The sequence below is a fragment of the Macaca nemestrina genome, chromosome 17, assembly GCF_043159975.1.
Source record: "Macaca nemestrina isolate mMacNem1 chromosome 17, mMacNem.hap1, whole genome shotgun sequence".
NCBI lineage: Eukaryota > Metazoa > Chordata > Mammalia > Primates > Cercopithecidae > Macaca > Macaca nemestrina.
The window spans coordinates 46,524,413-46,537,283 of NC_092141.1; the positions used below are offsets into that span (position 1 = coordinate 46,524,413).

The 12,871-nt window shown below is 57.9% G+C and overlaps 2 protein-coding genes across 2 annotated transcripts in view; one reads left to right on the forward strand and one right to left on the reverse strand.

The window, feature by feature from the left end:
* Positions 1 to 438: 438 nt before the first annotated feature.
* On the reverse strand, positions 439 to 8,161 carry LOC105476879 (LIM homeobox 1). The gene is made up of 5 exons (XM_011733170.3): positions 6,661 to 8,161; positions 4,550 to 4,776; positions 4,176 to 4,453; positions 2,677 to 2,842; positions 439 to 2,291 (listed from the first exon to the last, which is right to left on the reverse strand). Exons 1-5 carry the CDS (start codon positions 6,828 to 6,830, stop codon positions 1,912 to 1,914), a joined length of 1,221 nt encoding a protein of 406 aa, XP_011731472.1. The 5' UTR covers positions 6,831 to 8,161; the 3' UTR covers positions 439 to 1,911.
* The window catches only part of LOC139359297 (uncharacterized), a 31,000-nt gene continuing 26,187 nt past the window's right edge, over positions 8,059 to 12,871 (forward strand). Inside the window, exons 1-2 of the mRNA XM_071081922.1 lie at positions 8,059 to 8,080; positions 8,173 to 8,472. Coding sequence (XP_070938023.1) covers positions 8,059 to 8,080; positions 8,173 to 8,472 — 322 coding nt within the window. The remainder of the gene's footprint in view (positions 8,081 to 8,172; positions 8,473 to 12,871) is intronic.

The window sequence follows — 12,871 nt, forward strand, 5'->3', positions numbered from 1 at the left end:
TCTATGGGAAATGAATTGAAACTGAAAAGGACCATCTCTAACTATGTATTTACAAGTATCTGATCTTCACAAGCCCAGTTTTGCATGTGCAGGGAGAGTGAAAGAGGGAATGCCTTGGATCTCATGCCTAATCACAGACCTGGACCACTCATTTTTTAGCCATGGATTTGATTTCTATTTCAAGTTCTATATTAACTTATCAGCAAACATCTCTTCAACGATATCAGTTAAATCCACAGGATGCAAATCTGTAGCTAATAACAGCAGGAAGCCACAGAGAAAAGCTTGGCTGGCATTAGCAAAAGGTTTCAGCCACAGCCAAGGCAAAGACAGATATATTACCCCAATCCTGCCTCTCTTTTCCACCTGGCTTCTGAGGACCCATTCAGTTCCCCATCAGGGCTCCCCTTTGAACACATCAAATAACACGCCAATTATCTAAACATCAGGTTTTCTATTTTTATTAAAAACTCACAAATTTATTCAACATGTTTTCTTTCATACAGTGAATGGTCTAATATGCACTGGAGGTCACACAAGCTTAGGTTTATTAGAACAATAAAAGACATATGAGAAATTTAATATATAAAGAAAAAGTAGCAGCTGTTGACTGCATATTTGACCATAAAATTTAAATATTTTGGACTTTTATTTTAAAGACACAAAAATAAAACCTGTGTGGGTCTATATAAGTCATATTAACAATTCCATGAATGTTCAACAGGACAAAAATTAGCAAAGATGTTTTTTTTTTAAACCTTGTAACACTTTTTTTTTTTTTTTTTTTAACACTTTCTCAGGTTGCTGGTGCCAGGCACCTTTACAGTATTTGTGCTATAATTATTCTATTTGGCAACTGTCTGAATAGCATGTTTTCTCTTTGCCTCATGTAAACAACACCTTTTTACATACTAGCACAGTGAGCCAAAAGCCCTGCAAATCTGTCAGAACATCTACAGGAAAAGAAAAGGAACAATTTTGGTTGATTGCTCAAAACATTTTGTTTTCGAACAAGAGGTTTGAAAACAGGATATATTAGTAAAACACTGAACTCCTGAATTTAACATTATACGTAAACAGTTGACTGTTTTTAGTTCAATAGTCTTTTTTTTTTTAAACTTTTTTGTGTGTGAAGGTAGAATACTTTTCTTGTACAGCTGATGTTCAAGTCATTTTACTGAGCGGTCTGGCTGGAGACCATCCTACCGAGTGTGTCCGTGTATGTGTTTATGTGTGTGTGTGTAGTTTTGTGAAGGTAGAAGAGTTGATACGGAGGGCTTTACATTTAGAATTTTGCAATTTTGGCAAAAACAAAAACCAAAAATCCAGATAGACAAAAAATATATATATAGTCCCACCTGATGCATGGCAGGTCGGCGTTTCTGAAGCTATAAGAGTTTGTTGTCATTGTTGTTGAACTCTGAGACAACACTAATAAGGGATATCCCAGAGCTAGAACCCTCTTGGCTGACCCGGGAGCGCCCCCGGGCCGCTTCACCTCCCTCATGGTTGTGCTCACGGCCTCCCTCCCCAGGGCTCCTGGCATCGCCAATGGCTGTGCGCACCCGCGGCTGCCCTGGACGTCTTTTCGCCGCCCGCCTGCCAGGCGCACACGCCCGCGGGGTCTGTCCACGGATCTAGGTCCAGGTGGGAGTTGGGGAGAGGTCTGCATTTCCCTTGGGGAGCTCCAGTTCTGCACGTCGAGAGCCAGTGCGCGGATCCCAATCCCACCTCGAGGCCGATTTGGATGCTATTTCGTGTCCCCCTTTTCCATCCGGAAGGAGAATGGTTGTCGAGGCTGGAGGAAGGGGGTGGGGACTTGCTTTTTATGTTTTTTTCTTTTTTCTGTTTTTCTTAAATAAAGGTTCATTTCTGTACAACCACGAACTCCGCAGACCGTGCAAGACCCCGCTACCACACGGCCGCCTCGTTCATTTCGGGGGGGTGGGACAGGTGATTCCCGTAGCTTGCCCCACCGTTGACCGACAGCGACGAGAAGGGCGGGCTAGGCCCAAAGACCTCGGCCGACATGGAGTGCAGAGGCCCGGGCAGGCTGGGCTCGGGGCTGGGCGAGTCGCCGGGTGGGTGCGCCAGGATGTCGGTGAACCGCTGCGCCTCGCTCGACGGGTGGTGGCCCGGCAGAGGGTGCTCCAGGCCACCCAGGGGCGTCCCGGACGGCCCAGACGACGGCACGAAGGGTAGGTCCACTGGCGTCTGGGCCTGCGAGGACGGGGGGCCTTGCGGGAAGAAGTCGTAGTTGCCCCCGGGCCCGTAGTACTCGCTCTGGTAATCTGCGGAGCGGCGGAGAGGGAGCAGGATGTCAGGGCACGGCCGGGGGCCGGCGGGACCGAAAGGGAGGGAAGGCTCGCCCTCGGCGGGCTGAGGAAGACCACGCGGGGAACTCGCCGATCGCGGGGAGCCCTTGCGGGCCTGGGTGCAGGGAAGAGGCTGGGCGCAAACCCGGGAGCTGCCCCTTACCACCCAACCCCGTCATTCAGGGCCGGGAATTGGGCCCTCGGTCTCGCCGCCTCCCCTTGATTTATTCCCAGCCTTCGCCCTACTCGCCCCGACTCTCCAGTGGCTTGCAGAGAAGGAGGTGTGCCCCTCGCGCTGCCACCCGCTTCTAACGAAGCCCGCCCCGACCTGGCCGCGCCCCGCCGCTCGACGCGCACCCACCTCCGTAGAAGGAGAAGGGGCCGTTGGGGATGAGCTCGCCGGGCTCCAGGCGGTCCACCAGCGGCCGCATCCGGCGCGGACTGCGGAAAAAGGCGTGGCGCCGGGCGCCCAGCGCGCTCAGCTGCTTCATCCTCCGCTCTTTGGAGCGCCGGTTCTGGAACCAGACCTGCAGCACATGGCGGCGGGGTGAGCCCTCCGAGACTCCACTCCCGACCCCGGGGTTCTCCAGGCCTAGCCAACACCCCTCCACCGCCTGGCTGGCCGACTCCGCGCGCGAGTGTGTGTGTGTGTGTGTGTGTGTGTGTGTGTGTGTGTGTGTGTAGGGTAGTGGTGACGGGGCGATCTCCAACTAGGACCACTCAGGGTGGACCCTGAGCCAATCAATGGTGAGCAGGAATCCCACAGAAGGACCTGGACAGGCCGCCCTGTCTGGAGGGAGGCAGTTGTGGTATAGCTGGGGTTTTTCTAACAGTCACACTATCACAGTTACAGTTTCTCTGGGGCTGTACACACATAGAGACTACGCCTCTCCAAAATAATGTCAGACACACACCGGACTTCCATTTCACGGTCTCTTGCAGCAACCCTCCTCCAGCCATGACAGAGACACAGAAACAGCCTGTAATACCAAAACCCACAATCTCCTTTTCACACCCATGCACAATCTCACAGTGCCAAACATACTTATCCACAGCCTCTTGCCAATGGTGACACAGACGCACAACTTCTCATTCATGCACACAGGTTCTCACAGTCTCCTGCAGGCCTCAGGGCCTTCCGTGTTGCACACATGTGCACACGCACGGCCAGCCTCCCAGGCAGGTACATCCACCCACACCCACGCAGGGCATCCAGGCCCGGTTAACCGGACACCTAGCACTGAGCCAGAGATTCCCCTGGCCTGGAGCTTCAGCAGTCTCACCTCCTTTCCTCCCACAGGCCCAGCTGCCTCCAGGTGGCCTCCCATCCCCATTTCACTCCAACTGGCTGGAAGCAAAGCTGACTCCTGGCAGAAGCACCTCTCTTTGGAGGGGAAGTCCCTGATCTGGGGCTTGTCTAATTGGAGCAACGATCACAAAGTTGGAGTTGCAGACTTAGAAGGAGTTGACTTTGTGCAGAAGGTAGAGGCACTGATTGACTCTGGGGGACACTGAGACTTCTCTGAGAACCCGAGATGGGGGTGGGGTATGTGCAGAAAGAGGGCTCCCCACTCTCTCCAGAGTGTTCAACAGTTCCCCTCCTCCAGTCTCTGGCTGAGCTCCCGCCCCTCCCCCTCCACTGCCACGATCACCTCTGTCGGGCCGGGAAGAGGGCTTTCTAGATGCTCTAAGGTATCAGGCATTTCATAGGTCCTGCAGGCTCGGGATGTGTCTAGGCACCCCACCTTCAGACTCCATCTCTCACTTCTCTCTGGATTCTGGGGTCTCCCGGGCTCGGCCTGGGTGCCCAAAGTGGCAATATGGGCCTCTGTGGGATGGAGAGGCGCGCCGGGGCCTGACCTGAATGACGCGCATGTTGAGGCCGGTCTCCTGCGCCAGCTGCTCGCGGATGTGGCGGGTGGGCTTGGGTGTAGCAGCGAAGGCGGCCTTCAGCGTCTCCAGCTGCTTGGCTTTGATGGTGGTGCGCGGTCCCCGCCGCTTGGCGCCCAGGTTCTGGTCGTCATTTTCGTTGCTACCCCCTTCCTTGTCTGACACGTTGGCGCTCTCCGAGTCCTTGGCGTCGTCCTGCGACGGGTCTTGGGAATCCGGAGACAAACTGGGGTCACTGCCCGTGGTGGCTGAGAAGAGGGAAGGGACAGATGAGCCGGGGCCTTGGCGAGCCTTTCTCCCCCAGGACCCGCTTGCACCTAGCCAGCCGGGAATTGGGGCCTCACCCGAGTGAAGGCTGTTCTCTTTGGCAACACTGCTGTTACTTAGGTAATCCTCTTTGCAGACAAACTTATTCTCGTCGATGATGTAGAGCTCCTCGCCAGTGGAGAGCTGCTTGTTACACATCATGCAGGTGAAGCAGTTCAGGTGAAACACTTTGCTCCGCGCTCTCCGCACCAGGTCGCTAGGGGAGATGCCCTGCGCGCAGCCTGCGCATTTGGTACCGAAACACCTGCGGGGGTGGGGCGGGGGCGGGGGCGGGGATGGGTCAGCCAGGGGCAGCGGGGAGACAGGCGGGGAGAAAGATGACAGCGAGAGAGGGGGAAGATGTAAAAAGTGGAGGAAGTAGGAGAGGAGAAATGGAGCGGAGAAATAAGGGAAGAGAGAGATAAAGAGAGGCAGAATTCCGGTTAAGCAGGTGAGGAGGCAGCAGGAGAGACAGCACGGCACCAGGGAAGAGTCAGGGAAGAGATACACGCGGTTAGAGCCAGGGGCCCAAGCTGCCCCCCAAGCCCCAGCCTCACTCCCAGCGTTATCCCAGAGGAAAGATGCATCGTCTAAAGAAGGTGGCCTGTGGGGGGGTGGGGGGGAACAGGGGACACTTATTTTCCTATTAGATTCAGAAAAGTCTAATTATAGTTAGAGCTTTATATAAACGTGCGCGGAGCGCTGCTTTTCTCTCCACCGCAAAAGGACCCGCACACAGGCGTGGGGTTGGCGAGGTCTAGTCCCGCTGTTGGTAAACAAACATAGCCGCGGAGAGACCCCCGTAGCCACAGCGGGGCCGCCGCCACGCTCTTGCCTGAAGCGGGGCAGGTTGGCAAAAGCGGGAGCCGCGGGAGCTGGCTCTGGGCGCCCTGCCGCGGGTTGTGGAGGCCAGGCCTCAGGGACCCACTGGCAGCGGGTACGATTACGGTTTGCCACCCTCCCGCTATGATCCAGTCATTGCAGAGGAAAACCGAGCAGCCCGCGGAGGGTCAGAGGCTCAGCCCGCGCGTTCTCCCGAAATACCAGCGAGCACGGAGCTTTGCTTCATGATTCCACACAACCCAACCCCAGCCTGGAGCGGCATTGGGGACAGCGCGTCTTGGCCCTCTGAGTGGCTTTGAATCCCTCTTCCTCCCTGCTCCCTGGTTTGAACTATGACCACAAACTTAGAAAACCAGAGACTCGGCTGACGCCGAGTAAATTGCGAGATTTCACATCCGTAGGGTAGAATTACAATTCGCATTTGCGCCCGTTCTTCTCTGTTGACTTGTGTGTTTGTGCGGATGGAGTGGCAAAATTGTGAGTGTAAGATAATATAATTAAAATGTTAAACGGATAAGGGGAGTAGGGAGAAGTCTCCCCACCAGCAAGCTGGGGGTCTCGGCTTTCCCCCAGGTTTCAGCAAGGAGGTTGCTGGCTGTGGCTGGCAGTTTCCTAGAAGGACTGCTGAGCGGAGCCCGTGGGAGTCGGAGTCGCCTGGGGCTGAAGCCGAACCACCAGACAACTTCAGCAGCCAGGAGAGCAGGGAAAAACTCCGGGCACTTCGCAGGCTACAGTGAGGCAGTTTGGCCAGGTCTGCACTCGGAGGCCTGTCCGGGTTTGGGGAAGACCCCCGGGCGTGCAGGATCGGCCTTAAGGCCAAGTTCTTGGCCCAGACACTCTACGCAAAAGGCTCGGAGCTTCCCGCCAAGACCGCTCAGGGTCGGAAAAGGTAGTGACTGGGAGGGAGCCTGGGCTCAGCCTGGAAGGCAAACAACCCCGAAGGCCTGGAGAATGCAGTTGCTGCAGAGCTTGGCTCCGGGAAAGACAGCAGTCCGGACTACAACGCCCGAGGTTGCCCTGTCTCTTCCAAGCTTGAAGGGGCTTCTGGGCAGAGTCAGGCTCAGACCCTTTCTTCCCAGGCACGTGCAGCCAAACCCAGACCCATAGTTTCCAGGATGCAAGCAGGGCCGCGTCCCGAGCTCCCAGCGCGCCAGCTGGCGGAGAGGCTGGCGCCCGCGGGACTTGGCTGCCCTCTCTAGAAGCAGTTCCTAACTGAGCTGCGAGGCCACGCTAACCTCTGATCCGAAGCTGGCCGGGAAGGGCCCGCGGGGAGGCAGCAGCAGAGGCGTGGGAGGAAAGTACTCACCGGAAGAAGTCGTTCTTGCAATAGAGTTTGCCTTCCCTGGAGAAGCACTTCTCGGTCAGGTTGCATTTACATTCACAACACTGGACGCACTTGACGTGCCAGGCCCTGTCCAGCACGTTCAAGAGAAAGCGGTCCAGGATGGGCCTTTTGCAGCCGGCACAGTGAACCATGGTCTTTGGTTTGGTCTGATGAGGCCCAGAGAGAGCGGGACAAAGTAGAGCCCAGGGCTCCTGAAGACAACCGGCACGAACTCCCCAGTCTCTCCAAAAAGAGGACACACACTCGGCCGTGCAAGCCAAAACCCGCACCAGGAAATCAAAGTAGGGTGGAGAAAACGAGGCTGATCGGGGCCTGGGGGCGCTTCAGTGAAGTGTGCAGCGGGGGAGTCCCGGGGCCCCGGGCTATAGCTGCCCCTCCTCAGCTCCAGGGGCGAGGAAAAGAAGTCTCAGGCGGGCGAGAATGCGACCCTTCTGCCCAGAGCCCGCGGAGGAGTGAAGGTCGGCGAGAACGGCGGCGGGAACGGAAATAAATAAATAAAAACGGAGACGAAGAAGACGACGACGACTAGGCGAGCTCGGGTTGCGAGGAAAGCGCCGCTGAGTTCTCCCGGGCTTGAGGTAGAGCTGTCAGAAGTCAAAGTGCATCTGCTTTTGTCGGGGTATGAGGGCGAGTGTGTGCGTGCCAGGCTGCCCACCACTGGGATTTCCCCCCTCTTTTTAAAAAAAAGGAAAGGAAAGAACAAAAGGCGCAGAGAAGCTTTGGATCCTAAACTGCCGGCAACGCGCCGCGGGTCCGGACGCGCCGAGCGCCCGCGCTGGGCCTGGGGGAGGGGGCGAGGGCCGAACGAGGGGGGAGGGAGACAGGGGAGGGTAGGAGGAAGATCTTGGTGTTGATTGCTCTTGTTGCTTAGGTTTCCCCGCTTTTGGAGAAGTGTTTGTGTCAATCGAAAAGAGAGGGACAACTCCGGGCGGAGGTAGCCAGGCGCACTCGCTCCTTCCCTACCGCCCCAGCCCAGTCACCTCGGCCCTTGGCCTGCCTGGCGGCCTCCGTGTCCTCAGGGCGACCCTCCCTGCGCCCGGGCTCCTTCGGGAGGCACTACGGGCTGGCTTCTCACCGCGCCTGGCCGTGCATCGTGGCTCCAGTCACAACTCGCGGCCGCCTGGGCGTACAGCCCCGCATCGCTCGGCCCACGCTCTGGCTGCCTCCGTCTAAACCCACAGTCGCTCGACTTTCTCTCCTTTTCCTTTTCCCCTTCTTTTTTTCGTTGTGGTGGCAAATCTGGGATTCCTTTCTAGCCTCCTTCCTTTTTTGTTTTTTTGTTTTGTTTTGTTTTTCTTTTGCAGCGGGAGGAGTCGGGGAGGAGGGGGACAGCTTGGAGAGCTTTAAAAAAAAAAAAAAATGTCCTGGCGCAGCGGCTACAGTAGGCCGGCGGCTGGAACGGCTCGCGCGGACCGCCGCTGTCGCCGCCCGGGCCGCGGCTCGTTGCTGGCCCTCCCCGGGCGCGTCCCTCAGTCCCTGGTCTCCTGGCCCAGTCGCCGCCCTGGTGCGTCTCTCCCCAGCTCCGGCGGCTCGGTCACTGCTCCTGGCTGTTGGCTGAGCTCTGGAAGCCCCCTCGCCTTAATGCAGAGCCCGCCGACGTCACTGCAGCCTGCGACCAATCAGCGCCTCGCGGTCCCTCTGTAAACCATTCTGCATCCCCCGGCCCGGGAGAGTGCGGGGAGACCGCGTTTAGAGGATCAGTGGCGGCGGCACCCGCGGCCCCGCGCTGCGCGGACGGCGGGCAGCACCGTGCCCGGGCCCCCTCCTGCTCCGGTAAGGCGTGGGTTTCGATGGGAGGGACAGAGAGAGAGCGGGAATAGGCGCAGGTGGAGGCCAGAGTTCTGCTGCAGAGTAGGGGTAGTCCGAGACCGAGCCTTGTGGAAGGTTGGGGTGCAGCTGGGTCCGGAATCCCAGGCGGCTCCGCTGCACTGCTGGGCTTTGCAATTCAGCGGCTGTTGGCGTTGTCCCCCCTTACTTTCTAGACCTGGAAGTTTGTTCCAGGCACAGTGCACATCTTTGGAGGGGGAGGGGGCGCTTAGCAGCAGAATCTCCCTCCTCCCGTCCCTCTTTCTGTGCCCCCTCCCCCAATCCATCCAAAGTCCACAGGGTCCGGGTCCTGGGCGAGCTGAGTGTCTGTCTCCCACAGAGCACTCTCGCAAAGTTGATTCGGGCGGTTTCCTGATGGGGGCGGGGAGACCGGAGGCGCGGCGCCGGCGCGCGGTAAGGAGTGGACCGGGAAGCGCCACGGGTGAGGAGTTGCAACCCTGGCGAGAAAGTTGTGAGAAAACTGTGATCCGGAGACACCTTTCACGTACAAAAACAAACGACTAGGCGGGAAACCGGGGGCTCCAACGGCGGCTGGGGGTGATGGTCGTGGCGTTGGGAAGAGGGAAGGAGGAGCGGGATGCCAGGACGCCACGAAGAGGCTGCAGTAGATGGGCGTGCAGTGTATGGGCAGCGTGTGCCCGGATTCCAGTCCTCCTCTGTCCAGGCTTCGGGTTGACACCGGCTTTCCCAGACAACAGCAAACCACACCCTCCATAGTTCACTCCTCAGGGAACCCATAACTCCTTAATCCCTCTCTGGCTAGGAACTCGGGACCGCCGCCCCCAGGGGCGCATTTGCCCAGACGTGGCGGACTAGAGTGCCTTCGCCTGGAAGAGTTACTTTAGTTTTTCGGAGCACTCAAGTCAAACCCTAAATTCCGTTTCGACCACACCTGTTCTGGGTGGGCTTAACCAGGATTTCTCCTGAAGTGGAGTCTGAAGGTGATTGGGCTGGGCGGTCCCATTTTTGCCCCCATTTTTGTGCTTTGGGGGAAGGAGTGCTAGGAAGGCTCATTTCACCCGAGCATGGAAGACAATTATGGTGGGCGTCCCTCCGGAGCTGGCTGGTATTGTGGAATTGGCCTTTGGACCCCACTCGCGATGCGCAGACCAGGCGGAGGCTGAAAGGGGGAAAATGATCGGGGAAGCGCAGTCCCATTGAGCTTGGGCTGGCAGGGAATCCCGCTGTACAGATGGAATACCCTCTTCGGACGAAAGGGGAAGCTGCTACAGCGAATCTGGCTTGCGCTCCGGGGAACCGTGGGGTTTTAGGGCTCTGCCAACGCCCCTTTGCTGACTCCGCCCGCACCGCCCAGCAACCCCGAGGCCCACAGGCAGCCCCCGCCTTGCCGACGGCGTCACTGTGTCATGGGAACCCAAGCCGCGGAGACCCGCAGTGCGACTCGTTGGCGTTCTGCCCTGACCCCTGGGTGCCGGAACCCTAACGCCTTCTACACACTTTCTTGCACATACACATGTGGGCTCCCGGCTGCCGGCCGGAGGAGCGCAGGGAACTAGTCAGCTCCTGCGCGCCGCCGGCCTCCGCAGGTCTCTCCCAGGCCCCGACGCAGGGCGGGGCAGAGGATGGAGAAGGCGGTTCTGTGACCTAGCGGGCGGGCTCCGCGGGCTCGACTCGGCTTCGCGCTCCTCCTGCGGACCCGGCACTTCCCGGCGGAAGCCGACCGGTACTCGGTAGGATTCTGGCACCCCCGAAAGCGCCAAGAGCCGTGTGGCACCGGGTCCTCACTTCCTCCACCCGGACTCCCAGGCGCCTCCCAGCCTGCTGCGCTGCGTGAGGCCTGAGGGGGAGGGGGCCCATCCAGCCCTGCTGTCCTCACCCTCCTCCCCTCCCCCGCATCTGTCCCGGTTCTCGCCGCCAGCGCTCTCGACCCAACCGCCCCTTTCTGGAATCTATAGTGGCCCCAGTCCCGGGTGGCTCGCCTCCGCCCCTGCCCCAGCTGGGCTCCTTCTCATGCAAAGCAGAGGGGTCACGGTGGAGTGTGGGGCGGTCAGTGGGACCTACCAGACGACAGCTGGACCCAACTGCCGGCCCTTCCCCAACGCAAAGCCTGTCACATCCCTCTGGTGGGCAGGAGGAGGTTGCTCCATCCATTTGGGGAGCAAGAACCTTGGGACCTAGGTGTAGGGGAAAGAAGGCCCCTCTCCATAGAAGGACCAGCGAGGCAGGGGAGTTGAAGGTGAGGACAGGACGGTCGCTCTAGGGCGTCAGGCTCTGTTCTTCCTGGTGTCCAGATGGCTCAGTAAACAGGTCCGCAGGAGCCAACCCTGGCGTCTACAATGGGGGTCGGGAGCGCAACTCAAAGTGCGCCTCTTGGCTCCAGATTCTAGGTTTGGAGTCCAGATTTAACTCCTCCACGGGGACAGCACATTAGACTAATGGTGGGTTTTGTTTTGTTTTCGTTTCCATTGAGCTTTTGTTTTAAAACATAATCGGTCGCAGGGACATGGAGAGAAAACTGACCAGGCTTTCTAAATTCACCTTCTCCGAAGCCTTTCAGCTCAGCTCTGCATTTAAGCCAGTGTCCGTTCAGCGAAGAGCGCCAACCTTCCCTCCTCACCTTCCAGGCCACACTTATTGTCTGCATCCTCAACTACGCAAGCGCTTTCCTACCCAACGTCCTCCACAGACCCACAGCCACTTACACCGCCCAGGACCTGTACATTCTGGACCAGGATCCGTGGGGATCATTTTCGCTGATAGCTCGGTGACTGCAGAATCCTTTCCACCCTCCTCCCAGTCACCCCCAGATATGGCCCCAGAGGGCCTAGGAGGTGACTTTCACAGTCCAGGTTTCTTTTCTTGAGAAGCTCCTTGACGATCAGCACCAGATCTCCCCAGATGCCTTGCAGTTTGGGAAGCCTGAAGGTGCCCCTCTCAAACTTCCATCCCCCTTCCTTCCCCATGAGGTTCCAGAATGATGCTCGGCCCATGGACAGAGCCTGCCCAGTCACCCCCCTGGCCATTTCCCTCCTGTCCCTTCTGCTCCAGGACAGCCCAAGGAGCAGAAAAGAGTGATAAGGCCGTGAAAGGAGGCACCTGGGGCGGAGCCGGCTCTAGGAGGTTACCCCATGCGGAGTACACACTCAGCTACACCCGTTCCGGAAGAGGGAGGAAAGAGCACCCCTGGACTCTGCCGGTCCCAGAGGCCACGCAAACTCCGCCCAGACTCGGTGAGGCCGCGGTAATGCCACGCAGGGAACTGCGTGGACAAAGTCGCTCGGATCTGAGCGCCAGGGTCTCCCGCCTCACCTTCCCCTCTAGATCTCTCCAGACTCAAATTGCCTTAATCTCACCCATCATTCTCTCATGGAAATGATCTACTCGTGTGCAGTACTTTACAGCTTTTGTCACAGTCTCCCCTGAACCGTATAGCAAGGGGGTAGTCGGGGGTGGAAGAGAAGGGTACTATCTCCACTTCTCCTGCCAGGGAGCCCAAGTTAGGAGGCTTGCCCGAGATCCCTAGGTCAGCGCACTATTTAAGGTGAGAAGTTGGGTGGGGGGCTTGGCACCTTGCTCCAGTGTGCACTTTGCGCCCGGCCATGTTTTCTAAGCAAGGGGGGCTTGGTCTGGTTAAGGGGGAGCAGGGACCGCAGGACTGGGAAAGGGCAGCATCCGGCAGGCCAGGGCGTCACGGTGTGTGCCTGGCCTGGATAAACAACTCGGGCTTCCCACGAGCGCTGGAGGGACCCTGGGCATGGAGCAGGGGCGGGGCGGGGGGGGGAGCGGGTGCAGGGGGCAGGTGGAACAGCGAGGTCAAGCGTGGAGATCCCCGTTGCCAGTCAGCTCCGCGCCGCGGAGCAAAGACACGGCGTGGATAATCTCGCGAGGGAAACGCTGAGTTGAAGAACAGAAAAGAGAGATAGAGGCAGAAGTGAGGAGAGAGGGACAGGAAAAGAAAATAAAGGCAGAAACCCAGAGAAAAGACGAGACGGAGTACGGAAAAGCAGGCGGGGATAAAGGAAGGAAAGATCTGTCGGGGAAATGCGGGGAGGAGTGGAGGAAAAGAAACAGAAAAGAGACCCAGCCACGAAGAAGGCCGCGGGGATGGGCGCGGAGCCGAGGGTCCTCCAGGCACGAAGCGGGTGTGCGGTTTTGGGACAGGCGAATGCGTGCGGAGGAAGGAGGCAGCGTATTTGGTGGGAGACTCTGCGCCCGTGGAAAAGCGGCTCTGGGCAGGAATCCAACAAATAAATAAAACGTCTAAGACGGCGTGACAACAATGTGTATTTGGGTGCGTGCCCGTGTTCCTCTGTCTGAACACACTCACACCCAGTAAGGAAGACAAACGGGGCTGGTGCCTCACAGTAATTAATCCTCTCACTAA